Consider the following 22,980-nt stretch of genomic DNA (forward strand, 5'->3'; position numbering starts at 1 on the left):
GCTCTCTTTGCCCTCCTCCTCTTTTCTTCTCTGCTCTCTTTGCCCTCCTCTTTTCTTCTTTGCTCTCCTCTTTTCTTCTTTGCTCTCTTCGCCCTCCTCCTCTTTTCTTCTCTGCTCTCTTTGCCCTCCTCTTTTCTTCTTTGCTCTCTTTGCCCTCCTCCTCTTTTCTTCTCTGCTCTGTGCCCTCCTCCTCTTTGCCCTCCTCCTCTTTTCTTCTCTGCTCTCTTTGCCCTCCTCTTTTCTTCTTTGCTCTCTTTGCCCTCCTCTTTTCTTCTCTGCTCTCTTTGCCCTCCTCTTTTCTTCTTTGCTCTCTTTGCCCTCCTCTTTTCTTCTCTGCTCTCTTTGCCCTCCTCTTTTCTTCTTTGCTCTCTTTGCCCTCCTCCTCTTTTCTTCTCTGCTCTGTGCCCTCCTCCTCTTTGCCCTCCTCCTCCTTTCTTCTCTGCTCTTTACCCTCCTCCTTTTTTCTTCTTTGCTCTCTTTGCCCTCCTCCTCTTTTCTTCTCTGCCTTCTTCGCCCTCCTCCTCTTTTCTACTCTTCTTGACACCCGCCCCCCATTTTCCACTGCGCTCGGTGCCTTCCTCCTTTCTACTCTGTTCCCGGCTCGCTCCCTTTTTTCTGCCCACCCCCTGTTGAATGCCCCTCTTCCCCACCTTTGGTCTGGGGGCCATAAATCTTGATTGGTTTAATTTAGATCGTATGTATTCGGCTTCCATCAGCGATAAGTTCCCATCCCTGTGCTGCTGACTGCTGAGGATTCGGAGCTTTGTGTCACATCACAATAAAGATAAATCCTCACGATTCTACTAGTTGGAGACCCCCGTTCCCGCCAGTGTAGAGTATGTGGATTGTGCGCCCCCGTGCTCAGCCGCCGCTCGTGTGTCCTCCGCTGTTAATGAGCAGGACGGTCCTGCGCTCGCATTAGATGTCCGTGTGATTACTGAGCCGCGGCCTCTGCAGAGAGCGAGGACCACTTACTGCAGATCTCCTCTTCACGTCTCAGAATAGCCGCCTTATCCCCAAACTTTACTGTCCATTTTCTTAAGTGCTCCTGGAATAAATACAAAAGTTTCCGTCCTTTCTCTGGAGCCCCTCTGACCGAGGAACGAAGGAGGCAAATAAAGCGTGACATTTCCTTCTACGTATTCAGCTGAGCAATTTGTGCGAGAGGACAGGAATAGAAGCGGAACGTGCAGCACCGAGAGATGGAGACGCACTGACGGGGAGCCGGGGCTATTTACCAGATCCGAGCCCCCCCCCCGTCAGTCCGGGGGGCTCCACTCTCGGTCAGTCCGGGGGGCTCCGATCTCGGTCAGTCCGGGGGGCTCCGATCTCGGTCAGTCCGGGGGGCTCCGATCTCGGTCAGTCCGGGGGGCTCCGATCTCGGTCAGTCCGGGGGGCTCCGATCTCGGTCAGTCCGGGGGGCTCCGATCTCGGTCAGTCCCTGGAGCTCCGATCTCGGGCAGTCCGGGGGGCTCCGATCTCGGTCAGTCCGGGGGACTCCGATCTCGGTCAGTCCGGGGGGCTCCGATCTCGGTCAGTCCGGGGGGCTCCGATCTCGGTCAGTCCGGGGGGCTCCGATCTCGGTCAGTCCGGGGGGCTCCGATCTCGGTCAGTCCGGGGGGCTCCGATCTCTGTCAATCCGGGGGGCTCCGATCTCGGTCAGTCCGGGGGGCTCCGATCTCGGTCAGTCCGGGGGGCCCCGATCTCGGTCAGTCCGGGGGGCCCCGATCTCGGTCAGTCCGGGGGGCCCCGATCTCGGTCAGTCCGGGGGGCCCCGATCTCGGTCAGTCCGGGGGGCCCCGATCTCGGTCAGTCCGGGGGGCCCCGATCTCGGTCAGTCCGGGGGGCCCCGATCTCGGTCAGTCCGGGGGGCCCCGATCTCGGTCAGTCCGGGGGGCCCCGATCTCGGTCAGTCCGGGGGGCCCCGATCTCGGTCAGTCCGGGGGGCCCCGATCTCGGTCAGTCCGGGGGGCCCCGATCTCGGTCAGTCCGGGGGGCCCCGATCTCGGTCAGTCCGGGGGGCCCCGATCTCGGTCAGTCCGGGGGGCCCCGATCTCGGTCAGTCCGGGGGGCCCCGATCTCGGTCAGTCCAGGGGGGCCCCGATCTCGGTCAGTACAGGGGGCTCCGATCTCGGTCAGTACAGGGGGCTCCGATCTCCAGTCTTGTGTCTGGGACATAAGTATTGGTAGCCTGTCCATTGTGAGAGCGGGTCAGTGGTGGATGCTAATTCCCCCCCACCCCCCCCAAATTTACACAATTAAGGGCTTGTGATTCTGCATCCACCTAAATATTTTGGGTTTGCAATAGGGTTAGGACAGCCACATCGATACCTAGGGTGCTGACCCGGCATAAGCAGTAGGATTCGGAAGGGTTGGAGCCCCCACATATCATAAGCTGATTAGCTAAAGTTAGGCAAACAGATTACATTGTGGAAATCCCGCAAAGATTTTGTATTGAGCGGCCCCCGCCTCATATCAAGTGCCCCATCGAATTTCTCCCCAGCCCACCTTTGGCTCAAGGACCACTCAAACCTCCCCCCATCCACCTCCAATTGATGAACACTCCTTGGGTCGATGAGCGTCCGCACACCTCACTCGGTTTGTCAAACGACCCCACAACCCCCTCGTATCAATGAGTTTTAACCCCTGGCTGCTTTGGATTGATGAGCGCCCCTACTCTTCCCTAGGATCAATAAGTGCCCCTTATGCCATTCACTGGATTGAGCACCCCCACCTAACCCTCGGATCCATGAGCATTAACCCGTGCCCTTTTTGCATTGATGAGCGCCCCACCCCTCAGATCAATGAGCTCGCCCACCGCCCCTCGTATTGATGAGCGCCCCCATTGAATCGATGAGCGGCCCCACCCTCATTGGATTGATGAGCACCCACCACCCTCAGGTACACGAGTTCCCCCTCGGATCGATGAGCGTCACCACACCCATTGGATCAATGAGCAACCCCCCTTTCCCTTAGGGGTATATGAGCGCCCCCTCGAATTGATGCGCAAACCCCCTCGTATTTGAGTGTCCCACCCCTCGGATCAATGAACGCCCCCTCCCCCCTCGTATTGATGAGTTCCCTTGCTGAATCAATGAGCGGTCCCACCCCCATTGGATTGATGAGCACCCCCCTCAGGCACACGAGTTCCCCCTCGGATCGATGAGCACCCCCCCTCATATTGATGAGTGTCACCACACCCATTGGATCAATGAGCGCCCCCTCACATCGATGAGCAACCCCCCCCTCCTCGTATTGATGAGCGTCCCCACCCCATTGATTCCCGCCCCCCGCCAGGGGTATATGAGCTCCCCCTTGGATCAATGTGACCCCCCATTGGATTGATGAGCACCCCACTACCCACAGGGGTACTTGAGCTCCCCCTCTGATTGATAAGCACCCCCCCTCCAGGGGTACATGAGCTCCCCCTCTGATGAGCACCCCCCCTCCAGGGGTACATGAGCTCCCCCTCTGATTGATGAGCACCCCCCCCTCCAGGGGTACATGAGCTCCCCCTCTGATTGATGAGCAACCCCCCCCTCCAGGGGTACATGAGCTCCCCCTCTGATTGATGAGCACCCCCCCCTCCAGGGGTACATGAGCTCCCCCTCTGATTGATGAGCACCCCCCCCTCCAGGGGTACATGAGCTCCCCCTCTGATTGATGAGCAACCCCCCCCTCCAGGGGTACATGAGCTCCCCCTCTGATTGATGAGCACCCCCCCCTCCAGGGGTACATGAGCTCCCCCTCTGATTGATGAGCACCCCTCCCTCCAGGGGTACATGAGCTCCCCCTCTGATTGATGAGCACCCCCCTCCAGGGGTACATGAGCTCCCCCTCTGATTGATGAGCACCCCCCCTCCAGGGGTACATGAGCTCCCCCTCTGATTGATGAGCACCCCCCTCCAGGGGTACATGAGCTCCCCCCTCTGATTGATGAGCACCCCCCCTCCAGGGGTACATGAGCTCCCCCTCTGATGAGCACCCACCCTCCAGGGGTACATGAGCTCCCCCTCTGATGAGCACCCCTCCCTCCAGGGGTACATGAGCTCCCCCTCTGATGAGCACCCCCCTCCAGGGGTACATGAGCTCCCCCTCTGATGAGCACCCACCCTCCAGGGGTACATGAGCTCCCCCTCTGATGAGCACCCCCCTCCAGGGGTACATGAGCTCCCCCTCTGATGAGCACCCCCCTCCAGGGGTACATGAGCTCCCCCTCTGATGAGCACCCCTCCCTCCAGGGGTACATGAGCTCCCCCTCTGATTGATGAGCACCCCCCTCCAGGGGTACATGAGCTCCCCCCTCTGATTGATGAGCACCCCCCTCCAGGGGTACATGAGCTCCCCCTCTGATTGATGAGCACCCCCCTCCAGGGGTACATGAGCTCCCCCTCTGATGAGCACCCCTCCCTCCAGGGGTACATGAGCTCCCCCTCTGATTGATGAGCACCCCCCTCCAGGGGTACATGAGCTCCCCCCTCTGATTGATGAGCACCCCCCCTCCAGGGGTACATGAGCTCCCCCCTCTGATGAGCACCCCCCTCCAGGGGTACATGAGCTCCCCCTCTGATGAGCACCCACCCTCCAGGGGTACATGAGCTCCCCCTCTGATTGATGAGCACCCCCCCTCCAGGGGTACATGAGCTCCCCCCTCTGATTGATGAGCACCCCCCCTCCAGGGGTACATGAGCTCCCCCCTCTGATTGATGAGCACCCACCCTCCAGGGGTACATGAACTCCCCCTCTGATTGATGAGCACCCACCCTCCAGGGGTACATGAACTCCCCCTCTGATGAGCACCCACCCTCCAGGGGTACATGAACTCCCCCTCTGATTGATGAGCACCCCCCCTCCAGGGGTACATGAGCTCCCCCCTCTGATTGATGAGCACCCCCCACCCTCCAGGGGTACATGAGCTCCCCCTCTGATGAGCACCCCCCCTCCAGAGGTACATGCGCTCCCCCCTCTGATTGATGAGCGGTTGGATCGATGAGCAGCACCACGCCCCTGGAATCAATTAGTTACCCCACATCGTATATGACTTGATGAGCACCCCCTTTCCCCTTGGATCACATTCATCCTCGCCCGTTTCGGATTGATGAGCACCCCCTCCCCATGGATCCCCTTTCTGATCCGCGCCCCTCCCTCCACCGCTGATTGAGGAGCGTGCACACCTTGTATGAAGCGCGCACTCCCCCATCCCCTGGAATTCAGCTATTCACCCCCTTAAATCAGTCTCTGATGACTGATGCCGCAGTACCCAGCACAGCCATGCAGCGAGGGGGCGCTGTTTCTCCTCTCCATCGCTGATCCTGATGGCGGGTGACACTGATCAGGAACTCTTCTTGTAGAATCTCACCCGTATCTCTCCCGTCTCGCGGATCCTCCGCCCGTTCCCGCACCGCTGGCGGTGGCTCCGGAGTTCCCACTGCTCCTACAGAGAAATGCAATTACATCTATATAGTTCTGAGGTAGATGATAAAGTGCCACTTAAAACGCCAGCGACCGGATTAGCGGCCTCAGCCTGACATATTGTGTGTGACTTCACAAGAAAACGCCTCTTCACCTTCCCAAAAGATTTAGGTGTCCCCTGTCTGGCCGGCTCCTCGGATGCCGCAGCCTTCTGCGCCTGATTGCATCGGTCCCGGCACCGAGATCCGCCACCGTAAATCTCACACCGGCAAGGTTATCCGTGCTGGAGGAGGCCGCCGTTCACCACGTCCCTGTATGCTTAATAGTAAGGGGAACTCCCCCAAATATTGGTTAGTCCGCACTCATATTGCCTGCTTTGTCACCTTATCATCCTCCAGTTGCATTTTTTTTTTAATTAGTGGAAATAACTTGAAACAAGTCTGTGCTACATATGGCAGCAGTCTGCTATACAGCAGATACACTTTCCGTTCCCTTGTCAGTGCAGTGCTGGCCCTCAATTAAAGGTTTATCATTCCTGAATTGTTTGGCATAATTTCTTGCCATTGGTATAAAGAGCTTGAGGCAAGTGTGTGTCACATAGAGAGGCAGTCTCCTGTACAGCAGGCACAGCTTTCTATCTATAGGCCATAATTACAGGTTTCTCTTCACTGTGATTTTTTTCTTTTTTTTTCTATGAAGGTGAATCATTTTATGTCATCAGTGGGATGAACTTGCATCAAGTCTGTGTTGCCTAGAAAGGCAGTCTCCTGTACAGCAGGCACAGCTTTCTATCTATAGGCCATAATTACAGGTTTCTCGTCCCTGTGATTTTTTTTTTCTTCTTTCTATATAGGTGAATCATTTTGACATCAGTGGGAGGAATTTGCATCAAGTCTGTATCGCCTAGAGAGGCAGTCTCCTGTATAGCAGGCACAGCTTTCGATCTATAGGCCATAATTACAGGTTTCTCTTCCCTGTCATTTTTTTTCTTCTTTCTATGGAGGTGAATCATTTTATGACATCAGTGGGAGGAACTTGCATCAAGTCTGTGTCGCCTAGAGAGGCAGTCTCCTGTACAGAGGCAGTCTCCTGTACAGCAGGCACAGCTTTCTATGTATTGGCCATAATTACAGGTTTCTCTTCCCTGTGATTTTTTTTTTTTCTTCTTTCTATGGAGGTGAATCATTTTAGGACATCAGTGGGAGGAACTTGCATCAAGTCTGTGTCGCCTAGAGAGGCAGTCTCCTGTACAGCAGGCACAGATTTCTATCTACAGGTCATAATTACAGGTTTTGCTTCCCTGTAATTTTTTTTTTGTTCTTTCTATGGATATGAATCATTTTATCACATCAGTGGGAGGAACCTGCATCAAGTCTGTGTCGTCTAGAGAGGCAGTCTCCTGTACAGTACTTCTGTAGTAGCTTTTAACCAGTTAATGATCTTTAGCTCCAATACTAGGGCTGTAGGGGAGTGTAATGCATCACCTTTGCCCCCTTTTGATACAATTTTGGGTTTTGGAGTCTCCTGACAACCAGTGTGGTCACCATTACAACTATCCTATGAGTTGTCAGGCATCAAAGGCGGCTCTCACAAGTTGTCACCGATTTCTTGAGCCACGTGGTACATTGCCGTCTGCTAGATCAGTGCACAGTCAGAGCTGCCGTTCCGGAGTCTAGGAAAGCTGGGTGATGGCACTCATTTTCCAGGTAGTTTGCTGTCTATGTATTGATGGGGGACCCCCGACTACCAAGGTGAGAGTGAAGGTCGGGGCAGCACAAAGCTCTTTCCTGGGCCGCGGCCGCCGTGTGTCTGGCACCGGCTGCGCAGCGACACTAATCATGCTGTGAGTCCAAGCCTGAAAAACAAAGCCGCAGCTTCATGGCGGCTGCTAACGGGATTTCAGATAATTAGCTCTGGGCGCCTCCGATAAACGGATGATGGGATGAGTGGCAGGTGCTGCGCGCCCTTCACCCGCTCACTGTCACGTTACCGCGTGTCACCCAGAATACCGGCGGTCAGGCCATCCGATGGTGTCAGTCTGTACCGCACAGTGAGGGCATTCTGCTCTGTGCACCAGGGGGCTCAGGATGAACAGAGGATTGCAGACGTTACAGTGGGTACGGAAAGTATTCACACCACTTTTACATTTTTCATTCTTTGATTCATTGCAGTAATTTGGTAAATTCAAAAAAGTAAAAAAAAAAAAAGTAGAAATTTTTGCAAATTTATTAAACAATAAAAACTGAAATCTCCCATGGTCATAAGTATTCAGCCCCTTTGCTCAGTATATCCCATGGTCATAAGTATTCAGCCCCTTTGCTCAGTATATCCCATGGTCATAAGTATTCAGCCCCTTTGCTCAGTATATCCCATGGTCATAAGTATTCAGCCCCTTTGCTCAGTATGTCACATGGTCATAAGTATTCAGCCCCTTTGCTCAGTATGTCACATGGTCATAAGTATTCAGCCCCTTTGCTCAGTATATCACATGGTCATAAGTATTCAGCCCCTTTGCTCAGTACTGAGTAGAAGCTTCCTCCCTTTTGAGCCAGTGCAGCCATGAGTCTTCTTGGGATCCTGGATTTGGGGATCCTTGGCCATGCTTCCTTGCAGATCCTCTCCAGTTCCGTCAGGTTGGATGGTGAACGTTGGTGGACAGCCATTATCAGGTCTCTCCAGAGATGCTCAGTTGGGTTTAGGTCAGGGCTCTGGCTAGGCTGGTGAAGAATGGTCACAGAGTTGTTCTGAAGCCGCTCCTTTGTTATTTTAGCTGTGTGCTTAGGGTCATTGTCTTGTTGGAAGGTGAACCTTCGGCCAAGTCTGAGGTCCAGAGCATCTGGAAGAGGTTTTCTTCCAGGATATCTCTGTACTTGGCTGCATTCATCCTTCCTTCAATTGTAACCAGTCGTCCTCTCCCTGTCCCCATAGCATGATGCTGCCACCACCATGCTTCACTGTGGGGATTGTATTGGGCAGGTGATGAGCAGTGCCTGTTTTTCTCCACACATACCGCCTAGCATTATAACCAAAAAGTTCTATCTTCGTCACATCAGACCAGAGAATGTTATTTTCATAGTCTCGTGGTTTTTTTGCAAACTATGCGGCTTTCATATGTCTTGCACTGAGAAGAGGCTTCTGTCAGGCCACTCTGCCATAAAGGCCCGACTGGTGGAGGGGCTGCAGTGATAGGTGACTTTGTGGAACTTTCTCCCATCTCCCTACTGCATCTCTGGAGCTCAGCCACAGTGATCTTGGGGTTCTTCTTTACTTCTCTCACCAAGGTTCTTCTCCCATGATTGCTCAGTGTGGCTGGATGGATTCTGGTGGTACCAAACTTCTTCCATTTAAGGATTATGGAAGCCACTGTGCTCTTAGGAACCTTGAGTACTTCAGAAATTCTTTTGTAACCTTGGCCAGATCTGTGCCTTGCCACAATTCTGTCTCTGAGCTCCTTGGGCAGTTCCTTTGACCTCATGATCCTCATTTGGTGTGACATACAGTGTGAGCTGTGAGGTCTTATATAGACAGGGGTGCGCCTTTCCAAATAACGCCCTATCAGTGTAATTACACACAGCTGGACTCCAATGAAGAAGGAGAACCATCTCAAGGAGGATCACAAGGAAATGGACAGCATGTGACTTACATATGAGTGTCTGAGCAAAGGGGCTGAATACTTATGACCCTGTGATATACTGTGCAAAGGGGCTGAATACTTATCACCATGGGATATACTGTGCAAAGGGGCTGAATACTTATCACCATGGGATATACTGAGCAAAGGGGTTGAATACTTATCACCATGGGATATACTGTGCAAAGGGGTTGAATATTTATCACCATGGGATATACTGAGCCAAGGGGTTGAATACTTATCACCATGGGATATTTCAGGTTTTTTTTGTTTATAAATGTGCAAAAATGTCTACATTTGGTTTTTTTTTGGTCACAATGGGGGATGGCTGCAGAGTGTACATTAATGAGAAAAAAAATGAACCAAATGGCTGCAATGAAACAGAGTGAAAAATTTAAAGGGGTGTGAATACTTTCCGTACCCACTTTAAATAGGACAGTGATACTCTGTGAAGAGTTCAGCAGTAAGCTGATGAATCAGGAGACTCAGGATGAGCAGTGTCCATACCGGCGGTCTTCCAACTTCCCAAAAAGCTTATGTCAGTCTTTTTCTGCTTTGTCTCTGCTCTTCCCCAGTCAGCACTGGCATTAGGGTCATGAATAAGTGAGCTCAGGATGAGCAGAGCTGTATAACCTGGCTGTATTTTCTTGTCTGCAGAGGTCTAAACCTGCACAAAATTCTAATTCTGATACTCCCATCCGGCCAAAGATTGCAGCCGAAATATTGTCTGGATACCGCAAACCTTCCCTAAGACAATCGAGTGGTGGGACGTCTGGAGGTCTTGTACTTTGTGATTGCCGCACCAGTTTACGAGAGTTTATTGGGGGACCGACTCCCACCTTTGTCCAAAAGAGGCGGCTCCAGGACCCCAGTCGTCAGCCGGACAAATGCCGCACCCGTCCCCGAGAGCATGGAAATTAACTCCAGTTTTCCAACTTTCCTTTTTGCTGCCTAATCTCATGCATTTATACCCTCTTCTCAGCACTAAAGGCGGCTTACAACCCTTTAACAGGTTATAAGTCCCAGTCCGTGTCGGTGCTAGAACCCTTTAACAGGTTATAAGTCACGGTCAACGTCGGATCTGCGGTGACCCCACATATAGGAGGTGGGGGGCTCTTCCCCCCCCCCCCCCCCCGTTTGTGCTCTTGGTAGAGGTTCATCCATTTTTCCGCGCTCCTTTCCAGCAGCTTACACCGAGCACAAAGCCTCCATTAATTAAAGCAGAATTTGGACGGGGGGATCGCGGCTTTGTGTGGATTAACCGCTAAAAGGTCCCTGCTGATTTAATTGTTTAATTAGCTTAAATGTTCTCCATTGTGCAGTGTTTGGCAGTTGCCAGGCGCGGCTCCGGCATCATTACCGGTCTGGAGCGCGGGCGAGCACCGGCACAATGTGGCATTCCTGAGGATGAAGGATCCATGTGCCGGGCTAGGGGGGACCCCCGGACCCCTCGTCTTCTGGGCCCATCGTTCTGCCACTTTCCAGTATAATTCACCTGCAGATTTCTCACAAACGTCAACATCTCAGCTTCATTTCCCTAAAAAGTGACCAAAGCCGCAGACTCATTGTACCTGCCCCGATACATTGTACCTGCCCCGATACATTGTACCTGCCCCGATACATTGTACCTGCCCCGATACATTGTACCTGCCCCGATGCATTGTACCTGCCCCGATACATTGTACCTGCCCCGATACATTGTACCTGCCCCGATACATTGTACCTGCACCGATACATTGTACCTGCACCGATACATTGTACCTGCCCCGATACATTGTACCTGCCCCGATACATTGTACCTGCACCGATACATTGTACCTGCCCCGATACATTGTACCTGCCCCGATACATTGTACCTGCCCCGATACATTGTACCTGCCCCGATACATTGTACCTGCCCCGATACATTGTACCTGCCCCGATACATTGTACCTGCACCGATACATTGTACCTGCACCGATACATTGTACCTGCCCCGATACATTGTACCTGCCCCGATACATTGTACCTGCCCCGATACATTGTACCTGCCCCGATACATTGTACCTGCCCCGATACATTGTACCTGCCCTGATACATTGTACCTGCCCTGATACATTGTACCTGCCCTGATACATTGTACCTGCCCTGATACATTGTACCTGCCCCGATACATTGTACCTGCCCTGATACATTGTACCTGCCCTGATACATTGTACCTGCACTGATACATTGTACCTGCCCCGATACATTGTACCTGCCCTGATACATTGTACCTGCCCCGATACATTGTACCTGCCCCGATACATTGTACCTGCCCCGATACATTGTACCTGCCCCGATACATTGTACCTGCCCCGATACATTGTACCTGCCCCGATACATTGTACCTGCACCGATACATTGTACCTGCCCTGATACATTGTACCTGCCCTGATACATTGTACCTGCCCTGATACATTGTACCTGCACTGATACATTGTACCTGCCCTGATACATTGTACCTGCACTGATACATTGTACCTGCCCTGATACATTGTACCTGCCCTGATACATTGTACCTGCCCTGATACATTGTACCTGCACTGATACATTGTACCTGCCCTGATACATTGTACCTGCCCTGATACATTGTACCTGCCCTGATACATTGTACCTGCCCTGATACATTGTACCTGCCCTGATACATTGTACCTGCCCTGATACATTGTACCTGCCCTGATACATTGTACCTGCCCCGATACATTGTACCTGCCCCGATACATTGTACCTGCCCCGATACATTGTACCTGCCCTGATACATTGTACCCGCCCTGATACATTGTACCCGCCCCGATACATTGTACCCGCCCCGATACATTGTACCTGCCCCGATACATTGTACCTGCCCCGATACATTGTACCTGCACCGATACATTGTACCTGCCCCGATACATTGTACCTGCACCGATACATTGTACCTGCACCGATACATTGTACCTGCCCCGATACATTGTACCTGCCCCGATACATTGTACCTGCCCCGATACATTGTACCTGCCCCGATACATTGTACCTGCACTGATACATTGTACCTGCCCTGATACATTGTACCTGCCCTGATACATTGTACCTGCCCTGATACATTGTACCTGCCCTGATACATTGTACCTGCCCCGATACATTGTACCTGCCCTGATACATTGTACCTGCCCTGATACATTGTACCTGCACTGATACATTGTACCTGCCCCGATACATTGTACCTGCCCTGATACATTGTACCTGCCCTGATACATTGTACCTGCCCTGATACATTGTACCCGCACTGATACATTGTACCCGCACTGATACATTGTACCTGCCCCGATACATTGTACCTGCCCCGATACATTGTACCTGCCCCGATACATTGTACCTGCACTGATACATTGTACCTGCACTGATACATTGTACCTGCACTGATACATTGTACCTGCACTGATACATTGTACCTGCACTGATACATTGTACCTGCACTGATACATTGTACCTGCACTGATACATTGTACCTGCACTGATACATTGTACCTGCACTGATACATTGTACCTGCCCCGATACATTGTACCTGCCCCGATACATTGTACCTGCCCCGATACATTGTACCTGCACTGATACATTGTACCTGCACTGATACATTGTACCTGCCCCGATACATTGTACCTGCCCTGATACATTGTACCTGCACCGATACATTGTACCTGCACCGATACATTGTACCTGCACCGATACATTGTACCTGCACCGATACATTGTACCTGCACCGATACATTGTACCTGCCCCGATACATTGTACTTGCCCCGATACATTGTACCTGCCCCGATACATTGTACCTGCCCCGATACATTGTACCTGCCCCGATACATTGTACCTGCACCGATACATTGTACCTGCACCGATACATTGTACCTGCCCCGATACATTGTACCTGCCCCGATACATTGTACCTGCACTGATACATTGTACCTGCCCCGATACATTGTACCTGCCCCGATACATTGTACCTGCACTGATACATTGTATCTGCCCCGATACATTGTACCTGCACTGATACATTGTACCTGCCCCGATACATTGTACCTGCACTGATACATTGTACCTGCCCCGATACATTGTACCTGCCCCGATACATTGTACCTGCCCCGATACATTGTACCTGCCCCGATACATTGTACCTGCCCCGATACATTGTACCTGCCCCGATACATTGTACCTGCCCCGATACATTGTACCTGCACTGATACATTGTACCTGCCCCGATACATTGTGCCTGCCCCGATACATTGTGCCTGCCCCGATACATTGTACCTGCACTGATACATTGTACCTGCCCCGATACATTGTACCTGCCCCGATACATTGTGCCTGCCCCGATACATTGTGCCTGCCCCGATACATTGTGCCTGCCCCGATACATTGTGCCTGCCCCGATACATTGTACCTGCCCCGATACATTGTACCTGCCCCGATACATTGTGCCTGCCCCGATACATTGTGCCTGCCCCGATACATTGTACCTGCACCGATACATTGTACCTGCACCGATACATTGTACCTGCCCCGATACATTGTACCTGCCCCGATACATTGTACCTGCACCGATACATTGTACCAAACTATCAACGCAGAAGAGGAATTTGTGCCTCTCGTGTTTGGCTCACATTGGATTGTCTGATGATTTTCTACATTTATATCTAGTCAGTGAGTGAGCCGATTTTACTGCACTGCTGGTTTGTTACAGTGTGTCAGCGCGGGTAAAGTGTATACTGGCTGACGTTGAAGTACTAAGATCTGGGTACAGCTGCCGCCAAGCTAAGGGCCGTATCGCTGGCAGCTGTCACCGCGTTAAGGGCCGTATCGCTGGCGGCTTTCTCTAGGTTAAGGGTCGTGTCGCTGGCGGCTTTGTCTAGGTTAAGGGCCGTATCGCTGGCGGCTTTCTCTAGGTTAAGGGCCGTATTGCTGGCGGCTTTCTCTGGGTTAAAGGTCATATCGCTGGCGGCTTTCTCTAGGTTAAGGGCCGTATCGCTGGAGGCTTTCTCTAGGTTAGGGGTCGTATCGCTGGCGGCTTTCTCTAGGTTAGGGGTCGTATCGCTGGAGGCTTTCTCTAGGTTAGGGGTCGTATCGCTGGCGGCTTTCGCTAGGTTAAGGGCCATATTCCTGGCGGCTTTCTCTAGGTTAAAGGCCATATCGCTGAAGGCTGTCACCGGGTTAGGAGCTGTACCACTAGCAGCAGATTTCACAGCACTGGCACCGGGCACAGCCCCAGTTACAGATGTATTTGTGTTAACCCATTCCTTCTCTTCTCTCCCCGCAGAGTCCTCGCTCTCCTTTCTCGGACATTGCGGACGATGAGAATATCTTTAATGGTGGTGATGAGCAGTGGCAGAGCCAGGACGTGTCTGCCATCACAGATGAAGATCTGGACCAGATCCAGCAGAAGGAGGAGGCTGTAAAGCAAATTGAGGTACGGCCCATCGCCTGTGTGCGGAGCCGGGGCGCTCCCCTCTCCCAGAACCAGGCTATGCCGCTGTGCAAGAGGGGCTCTGCTACATCTGTATATACTGTGTGTATGTGTATATAATGGCTCCTTACCTTGTTGGGGGCAACATACTTCGGCCTCACCTGTATATAGTCAGTATCTCAGGCTGTGTATCCTCCTCATCCCTCCGCTGCTGCTCACCGTAATGCACAGATACATGAGAGTATGGTCAGATGTAACAAGCCTGATCACACGACTTAGCATAAGAGCCAAAACAGATGCAGAAACGTGTTTAGGGCCGTTTACCCCTCATCAGTGCAAAGCAGGGTGTCTGATTAGGGTGGATGTGTGGCCTCTGACAGAGTTTGTAAGAGGGAACGTGTCCCCTTAGTATCTGATGGCCAGCACCAGGCTGAGCAGTGTATCGCTGACTTTAGGCACCAGGCTGAGCACCGTATTACTAATGGTTGGCACTGAGCTGAGCACCGTATCTCTGACTGTAGGCACTGAGCTGAGCACCGTATCACTGACTGTAGGCACTGAGCTGAGCACCGTATCACTGACTGTAGGCACTGAGCTGAGCACCGTATCACTGACTAGGCGCTGAGCACCGTATCGCTCACTGTAGGCACTGAGCTGAGCACCGTATCGCTGACTGTAGGCACTGAGCTGAGCACCATATCGCTCACTGTAGGCACTGAGCTGAGCACCGTATCACTGACTGTAGGCACTGAGCTGAGCACCGTATCGCTCACTGTAGGTACTCAGCTGAGCACCGTATCGCTGACTGTAGGCACTGAGCTGAGCACCGTATCACTGACTGTAGGCACTGAGCTGAGCACCGTATCACTGACTGTAGGCACTGAGCTGAGCACCGTATCACTGACTGTAGGCACTGAGCTGAGCACCGTATCACTGACTGTAGGCACTGAGCTGAGCACCGTATCACTGACTGTAGTCTCTGAGCTGAGCACCGTATCACTGACTGTAGGCACTGAGCTGAGCACCGTATCACTGACTGTAGGCACTGAGCTGAGCACCGTATCACTGACTGTAGGCACTGAGCTGAGCACCGTATCACTGACTGTAGGCACCAGGCTGAGCACCGTATCACTGACTGTAGGCACTGAGCTGAGCACCGTATCACTGACTGTAGGCACTGAGCTGAGCACCGTATCACTGACTGTAGGCACCAGGCTGAGCACCGTATCACTGACTGTAGGCAGCAGGATGAGAACCGTATCACTGACTGTAGGCACTGAGCTGAGCACCGTATCACTGACTTTAGGCACTGAGCTGAGCACCGTATCACTGACTGTAGGCACTGAGCTGAGCACCGTATCACTGACTGTAGGCACTGAGCTGAGCACCGTATCACTGACTGTAGGTACTCAGCTGAGCACCGTATCACTGACTGTAGGCATTGAGCTGAGCACCGTATCACTGACTGTAGGCACTGAGCTGAGCACCGTATCACTGACTGTAGGCACTGAGCTGAGCACCGTATCACTGATGGATGCCGCAGAGCATGTAGTAGGGGGGAGACAGTAAGCATGCATTCTCTGCACTCTGTGGGGTCTCCTGGAGTTTGGGGGTCTCAATATCCCAGTCTTCCAGTGACTGCCGCCTGTTCCCTTTGAGATGACATGGCTCTGGATTCAGATTGATTCCTTCCTGCGGCCCCCGTACTGCGGGCTGCTGCACTCCATCCCCCTCCACCTGTACAGTCTCTAATGGAGTTCAACCTCATTTTTCTTCTCTCCGGCTCCATTGACAAAAAGGCTGGCGTTTGACACGGGGATGTTTTTTTCGACGTCCGGTGTCACAGCCGCAATATCAGGAGATTTAGAGCCCCGGAGAATCCCAAATTCAATCTACAAACAAAATTGAATCTCTCCCCGCGCCCGCTCAGATCTCACCCTCCCCGCGAAGAGGCGCGGAATTGAGGGCACCAAGTGGAGTCAAGAGGAAGAAAAGAGAGTTCTGGATTGAAAGACTTAATGGTGCAACAAAAATGAGTTACTGATATCATTCCGGGCCCTGGAGACATTATTGCCCCGCTCATCCTGAGCCTCCTTCTGCATGAAGAGAATACCACATCTGCAGTGAAGACTGACACTCACAGAGAAGCTGAGTGACCTCTCCCTGTATCACCATTACTATAGTAATCAGGGCCAACTCAGACCATAAAATGTCTCATCAGAGGTTCTCCTGCCCTATACTTTACACTGCAACGCTGCTTTATTAGTGAGCAGCTCTGACCAGTGACTCCATCATTAATACAGTCTGTGGGAGTCTGAGGTTGTCCGAAGTCTTCCTCCGGTCTCGTCAAATCCTCAATTTGCTGTTCTTCCTCCTTCAATGCTTTACACTGCAGCACTGCTCTTTTGGGACACAAATGATGAATGACCTCACTGTCTCGCTGATAAACCCCCCCCAACCTGGACCATCCACTAACCCATCCGGGCCGTCCACTGACCCAAGCCGCCCCCCCTCCCCCAAACCAGCCGCTGACACCCTCCCCTGTATCAGCCGCTAAGCAACCCCTCCTCCCCCGAACCAGATGCTTACCCGTCCTCCCCCGATCCAGCTGCTGACCCCTCTTCCTTTATTCTAGCCGCTGACCCCCTCCTCCTCCCTCGGGCCGGCCGCTGACCCCCTCCTCCTCCCTCGGGCCGGCCGCTGACCCCCTCCTCCTCCCTCGGGCCGGCCGCTGACCCCCTCCTCCTCCCTCGGGCCGGCCGCTGACCCCCTCCTCCTCCCTCGGGCCGGCCGCTGACCCCCCTCCTCCTCCCTCGGGCCGGCCGCTGACCCCCCTCCTCCTCCCTCGGGCCGGCCGCTGACCCCCCTCCTCCTCCCTCGGGCCGGCCGCTGACCCCCCTCCTCCTCCCTCGGGCCGGCCGCTGACCCCCTCCTCCTCCCTCGGGCTGGCCGCTGACCCCCTCCTCCTCCCTCGGGCTGGCCGCTGACTCCCTCCTCCTCCCCCGGGCCGGCCGCTGACCCCCTCCTCCTCCCCCGGGCCGGCCGCTGACCCCCTCCTCTCAGTCATATTATCAGTCATTGTACAGGAGGAGGAGGTGAGCTGTGACATAACACAGGATCACTATCGACAACAGGTTATCTACTGTATATAGAGGTATTATCAGTCATTGTACAGGAGGAGGTGAGCTGTGACATCACCAGTTGTGAATGGTGGGTCCTATGTTATCTACTGTATTTAGAGGTATTAGTCATTTTACAGGAAGTGGAGGAGGTGAGCTGTGACATCACCTATTGTGAATGGTGGATCCTATGTTATCTACTTTATTTACTAGAGAGCTGTGGAAAAGAAGCGCAATAGGGTCTTACCCCAATATGGAAAGGGTAGAAACGAAAAATCAAACTCACCTATGGCGGTTGTGCCAGTCACAACCCCTATACACGCATGTGAAAATCCAGGTCAAAGGCAGCAGTCCCAGGTGTGGCTGATAACAGAGAGTAGTAGAGGAAGGGTTTTCAACACCGCACCAATGACCAAATAAGATTCAGAAGGAGATTAATGCTTCTTTATTTTCATGCACAGGTCGACGCGTTTCAGGAGACTCAGCTCCCTTCATCAGGACAACAGGCAAAAAAACATCAAATTGATGAAGGGAGCTGAGTCTCCTGAAACGCGTCGACCTGTGCATGAAAATAAAAAAGCATTAATCTCCTTCTGAATCTTATTTGGTCATTGGCGCGGTGTTGAAAACCCTTCCTCTACTACTCTCTGTTATCTACTGTATTTAGAGGTATTAGTCATTGTACAGGAGGAGGTGAGCTGTGACATCACCTATTGCGATTGGCGTATTCTGTGTTAAGGCCTCTACACACAGCTGATATCAATCATTGTCAGGCTGCCTCTGCTGGTAATGAGCTTGCTGAAATGACTTGAAGTCACAATGTCTAAAATGCCCCAGTGGTCAATGTGAAGACTGCAATACTGCTCATTTTATTGTGATATGAAAAGTAAAAAAATAAAAATGGGCAGAAATATTTAGAATAATACATGTAACACAAACACCTGATGTAAATAATAGGTTATTGTCATATAACACATGTTGTCAGAGATCAGTGGGGGGCGCTGGATGAGATTTGTCCATTCATATAAAGCTGTGCTCCCCCCGCACCCTTCATATACATGACGTCCCCTCGACGAGCCGCTGACCCTCCCACAGGCAGATAAAGGGAACTACAACTCCCAGCAGGAGCAGGGACCTCAGACATTACAGAAGATGACCAGGATTGTGCTGAGGAAGGAAATGCCCCCCATGCTGAGGAAGGAAATGCCCCCCATGCTGAGGAAGGAAATGCCCCCCCTATGCTGAGGAAGGAAATGCCCCCCCCTGCTGAGGAAGGGAATGCCCCCCCCTGCTGAGGAAGGAAATGCCCCCCCCTGCTGAGGAAGGAAATGCCCCCCCCTGCTGAGGAAGGAAATGCCCCCCCCTGCTGAGGAAGGAAATGCCCCCCCCCATGCTGAGGAAGGAAATGCCCCCCCATGCTGAGCAAGGAAATGCCCCCCATGCTGAGGAAGGAAATGCCCCCCCCATGCTGAGGAAGGAAATGCCCCCCCCCTGCTGAGGAAGGAAATGCCCCCCATGCTGAGGAAGGAAATGCCCCCCCTATGCTGAGGAAGGAAATGCCCCCCCCTGCTGAGGAAGGGAATGCCCCCCCCTGCTGAGGAAGGAAATGCCCCCCCCCTGCTGAGGAAGGAAATGCCCCCCCCTGCTGAGGAAGGAAATGCCCCCCCCCCATGCTGAGGAAGGAAATGCCCCCCCATGCTGAGCAAGGAAATGCCCCCCATGCTGAGGAAGGAAATGCCCCCCCCCCTGCTGAGGAAGGAAATGCCCCCCCCCCTGCTGAGGAAGGAAATGCCCCCCCATGCTGAGGAAGGAAATTCCCCTCATGCTGAGAAAGGAAATGCCCCCCATGCTGAGAAAGGAAATGCCCCCCCATGCTGAGGAAGGAAATTCCCCTCATGCTGAGGAAGGAAATGCCCCTCATGCTGAGGAAGGAAATGCCCCCCCATGCTGAGGAAGGAAATGCCCCCCATGCTGAGAAAGGAAATGCCCCCCATGCTGAGAAAGGAAATGCCCCCCATGCTGAGGAAGGAAATGCCCCCCATGCTGAGGAAGGAAATGCCCCCCATGCTGAAAGGAAATGCCCCCCATGCTGAGAAAGGAAATGCCCCCCATGCTGAGAAAGGAAATGCCCCCCCATGCTGAGAAAGGAAATGCCCCCCATGCTGAGAAAGGAAATGCCCCCCATGCTGAGGAAGGAAATGCCCCCCATGCTGAGAAAGGAAATGCCCCCCATGCTGAGAAAGGAAATGCCCCCCATGCTGAGAAAGGAAATGCCCCCCATGCTGAGAAAGGAAATGCCCCCCATGCTGAGGAAGGAAATGCCCCCCATGCTGAGGAAGGAAATGCCCCCCAGATGTAAAACTGCGCCCACACTGTACCCCGTATATACACAAGGATGGATATAACCTCGCTGGGTAACCCTGTGCTTCTCCTTTCTTTGCAGAGTGATATGCTAGATGTCAATCAGATAATGAAAGATCTGGCATCCATTGTGTACGACCAGGGTCAGGACATAGGTATGTATTCACACCGCAGCATTTATTGGGGATTGGGGGATTTGTTTATTTTGAGATGTTTTCTATGCGATATACTGTGTATATATATTTGATTTCCGATCACTTTGCAGGCTGTTTCCGGCTGATAAACTTCGCTCATGTTTTGCTTTTCTTTTCTTGCACTAATTTTTAATTGCAAACCGTCGTTCTACTACAATTACATCCAAAGCTGCATCAAAACTTTTGGACTGTAAATGTAACACCTTAGTTTTTAAAGTAAAGAATAATAAAATATATTATGCAAAATGTGTGAGAGTGCTGGCGGGCGCGCTGTGCCCCTGCGTGTGTGAATGCTCGCGGGCGTGCTGTGCCCCTGCGCGTGTGAATGCTGGCGGGCGCGCTGTGCCCCTGCGCGTGTGAATGCTGGCGGGCGTGCTGTGTCCCTGCGTGTGAGTGCTTGAGGGCGTGCTGTGTCCCTGCGTGTGAGTGCTTGAGGGTGTGCTGTGCCCCTGCGTGTGAATGCTGGAGGGAGTGCTGTGCCCCTGCGTGTGAGTGCTGTTGTGAGTGCTGGCGGGCGGGCTGTGCCCCTGTGTAAATGCTGGAGGGCGTGCTGTGCCCCTGGGTGTGAGTGCTGTTGTGAGTGCTGGCGGGCGGGCTGTGCCCCTGTGTAAATGCTGGAGGGTGTGCTGTGCCCCTGCGTGTGAGTGCTGGAGGGTGTGCTGTGCCCCTGCGTGTGAGTGCTGGCGGGCGTGCATTTCATGTTTTGCAGCTTTGGATGTGACTGGAGTATACACATTATTACGCGAGGTCTGTTCAGGATAAGAACAGCAAAGTGCTTTCCGCTGCTAATTTCCCTGTGTGTAGATTTAACCCGTGAAATGCTGCTCCCCCGTGTTGCTGAGGGAATCCCCGTTGCAGGTCGGATCCCTCTAGACAGTTGTGGGGTCTGCCGTCCCTCCATTTCTTCACACTAATTGATATGGTAACGATGGCCGGCGGGGGTGAGATTTTGGGGCTGCATTAGCGGCATTAGCTGGAGGCCGCGTGTCGTGTAATGCAGGAGATAAGCGCACGTCTAACGCTCTGTCCTGAATCCACAGATAGCATTGAAGCCAATATCGAGACCGCCTCATCTCATGTAGAATCTGCCAACCGCCAGTTGGCCAAAGCAAGTCAGCACCAAGTAAGTAAGATTAGAGCGGCGGGGGCTGCGCTATCAGCGGCGGCAGGCACGCGGCACAATGCAGGCACGCGGCACAATGCAGGCGTCTTAGCGTTACTCCGGGCTGCCGCTGCTGATAACAGCAAAGAAAAAAAATCATTTTTGTGACATGAAATATGTGAAATTGTCCCCTTAAAGTGGCGGCTGCAGAGCATCTCATGTGTCCCACAATACAGGTATAGGGACGGGTGGGCTAGGGGTAGAAGGATGGGGAGCGTTCAGTATCCAGGTCCACAGAGAGCCAAGGGATGAACAAAACTGTCCAAAATCCCATTGCAGGGTCCTATATGGGGGGTTATGGGTCCGTAATTGTAGATCAGCCACTAATGGCCACCAGTTTTGCGCATAAAGATGAATGAGCGTTTGATAATCCGGCGTCTTTTTGTAAAGGGCTGTTCCCTTTCACTCGAGCGACCGATAATCCAGAATATTGGGTAATTCGGGATTTCATCGGACGTCCTGGACCAATGGTACTAGCTGAGCCAGGGATGGAGTCAAAGATGGATCCGTTACCTTGTTCCTTATGATTAGGCCTGGTGCTGGCTTGGCACAGGGGAGGCGCTGTGGAGCCACCTGGAACTTTCCCACGCGTGGCACAACGCGACCTCCCAGAGAAAAGGTACTCACAAAATGCGCGCTCCCATTTTTATGAACCTACGTATCTCCCATGTACTGCCCTCCTTGGGACCTAAGACAGGACTGGTCATGGGATGTGCCTTCAATTTCCAGAAAGTTATGATTTGCCAGTTTTCCCCATATCTCCGCCTCGGAAGATATGACCATCATATTTCTAGTTATGATTTGATCTATCCGTGGATAGGAAACACGAGGTGTCTATTGGCTTCCCTCAGTGAATTATTAATTATGGACTGATACACATGTCCCACAATTTAGGGAAAATATGCGTGACGTGCCTCTCGCTTTCGGAAAGCCAGATAAATGCCCATCTGTGGGAGCGACATGCTCTCCAATACTGTGACTATGCGGTAGTCTGCGGTATGCAGAGGGTGAGTGATGGTGTAGATAGTGCTGTACTATGGAGGGAGAGCTGTATACAGAGGGTCAGTGATGGTGTAGATAGTGCTGTACTATGGAGGGAGAGCTGTATACAGAGGGTCAGTTGATGGTGTAGATAGTGCTGTACTATGGAGGGAGAGCTGTATACAGAGGGTCAGTGATGGTGTAGATAGTGCTGTACTATGGAGGGAGAGCTGTATACAGAGGGTCAGTGATGGTGTAGATAGTGCTGTACTATGGAGGGAGAGGTGTATACAGAGGGTCAGTCATGGTGTAGATAGTGCTGTACTATGGAGGGAGAGCTGTATACAGAGGGTCAGTTGATGGTGTAGATAGTGCTGTACTATGGAGGGAGAGCTGTATACAGAGGGTCAGTGATGGTGTAGATAGTGCTGTACTATGGAGGGAGAGCTGTATACAGAGGGTCAGTGATGGTGTAGATAGTGCTGTACTATGGAGGAGGAGCTGTATACAGAGGGTCAGTGATGGTGTAGATAGTGCTGTATTATGGAGGGAGAGCTGTATACAGAGGGTCAGTGATGGTGTAGATAGTGCTGTACTATGGAGGGAGAGCTGTATACAGAGGGTCAGTGATGGTGTAGATAGTGCTGTACTATGGAGGGA

The 22,980-nt window shown here is 52.6% G+C and overlaps 1 protein-coding gene across 3 annotated transcripts in view; it reads left to right on the forward strand.

Moving 5' to 3' along the window:
* TSNARE1 (t-SNARE domain containing 1) overlaps window positions 1-22,980 on the forward strand; it is a 302,535-nt gene that overhangs the window by 162,622 nt on the left and 116,933 nt on the right. For all 3 annotated transcript variants that reach the window (XM_075316115.1, XM_075316117.1, XM_075316116.1), the window contains 3 exons: window positions 14,357-14,506; window positions 20,066-20,138; window positions 21,218-21,300. In XM_075316115.1, coding sequence (XP_075172230.1) covers window positions 14,357-14,506; window positions 20,066-20,138; window positions 21,218-21,300 — 306 coding nt within the window. The remainder of the gene's footprint in view (window positions 1-14,356; window positions 14,507-20,065; window positions 20,139-21,217; window positions 21,301-22,980) is intronic.

Source organism: Anomaloglossus baeobatrachus, chromosome 6 (genome assembly GCF_048569485.1).
Source record: "Anomaloglossus baeobatrachus isolate aAnoBae1 chromosome 6, aAnoBae1.hap1, whole genome shotgun sequence".
NCBI lineage: Eukaryota > Metazoa > Chordata > Amphibia > Anura > Aromobatidae > Anomaloglossus > Anomaloglossus baeobatrachus.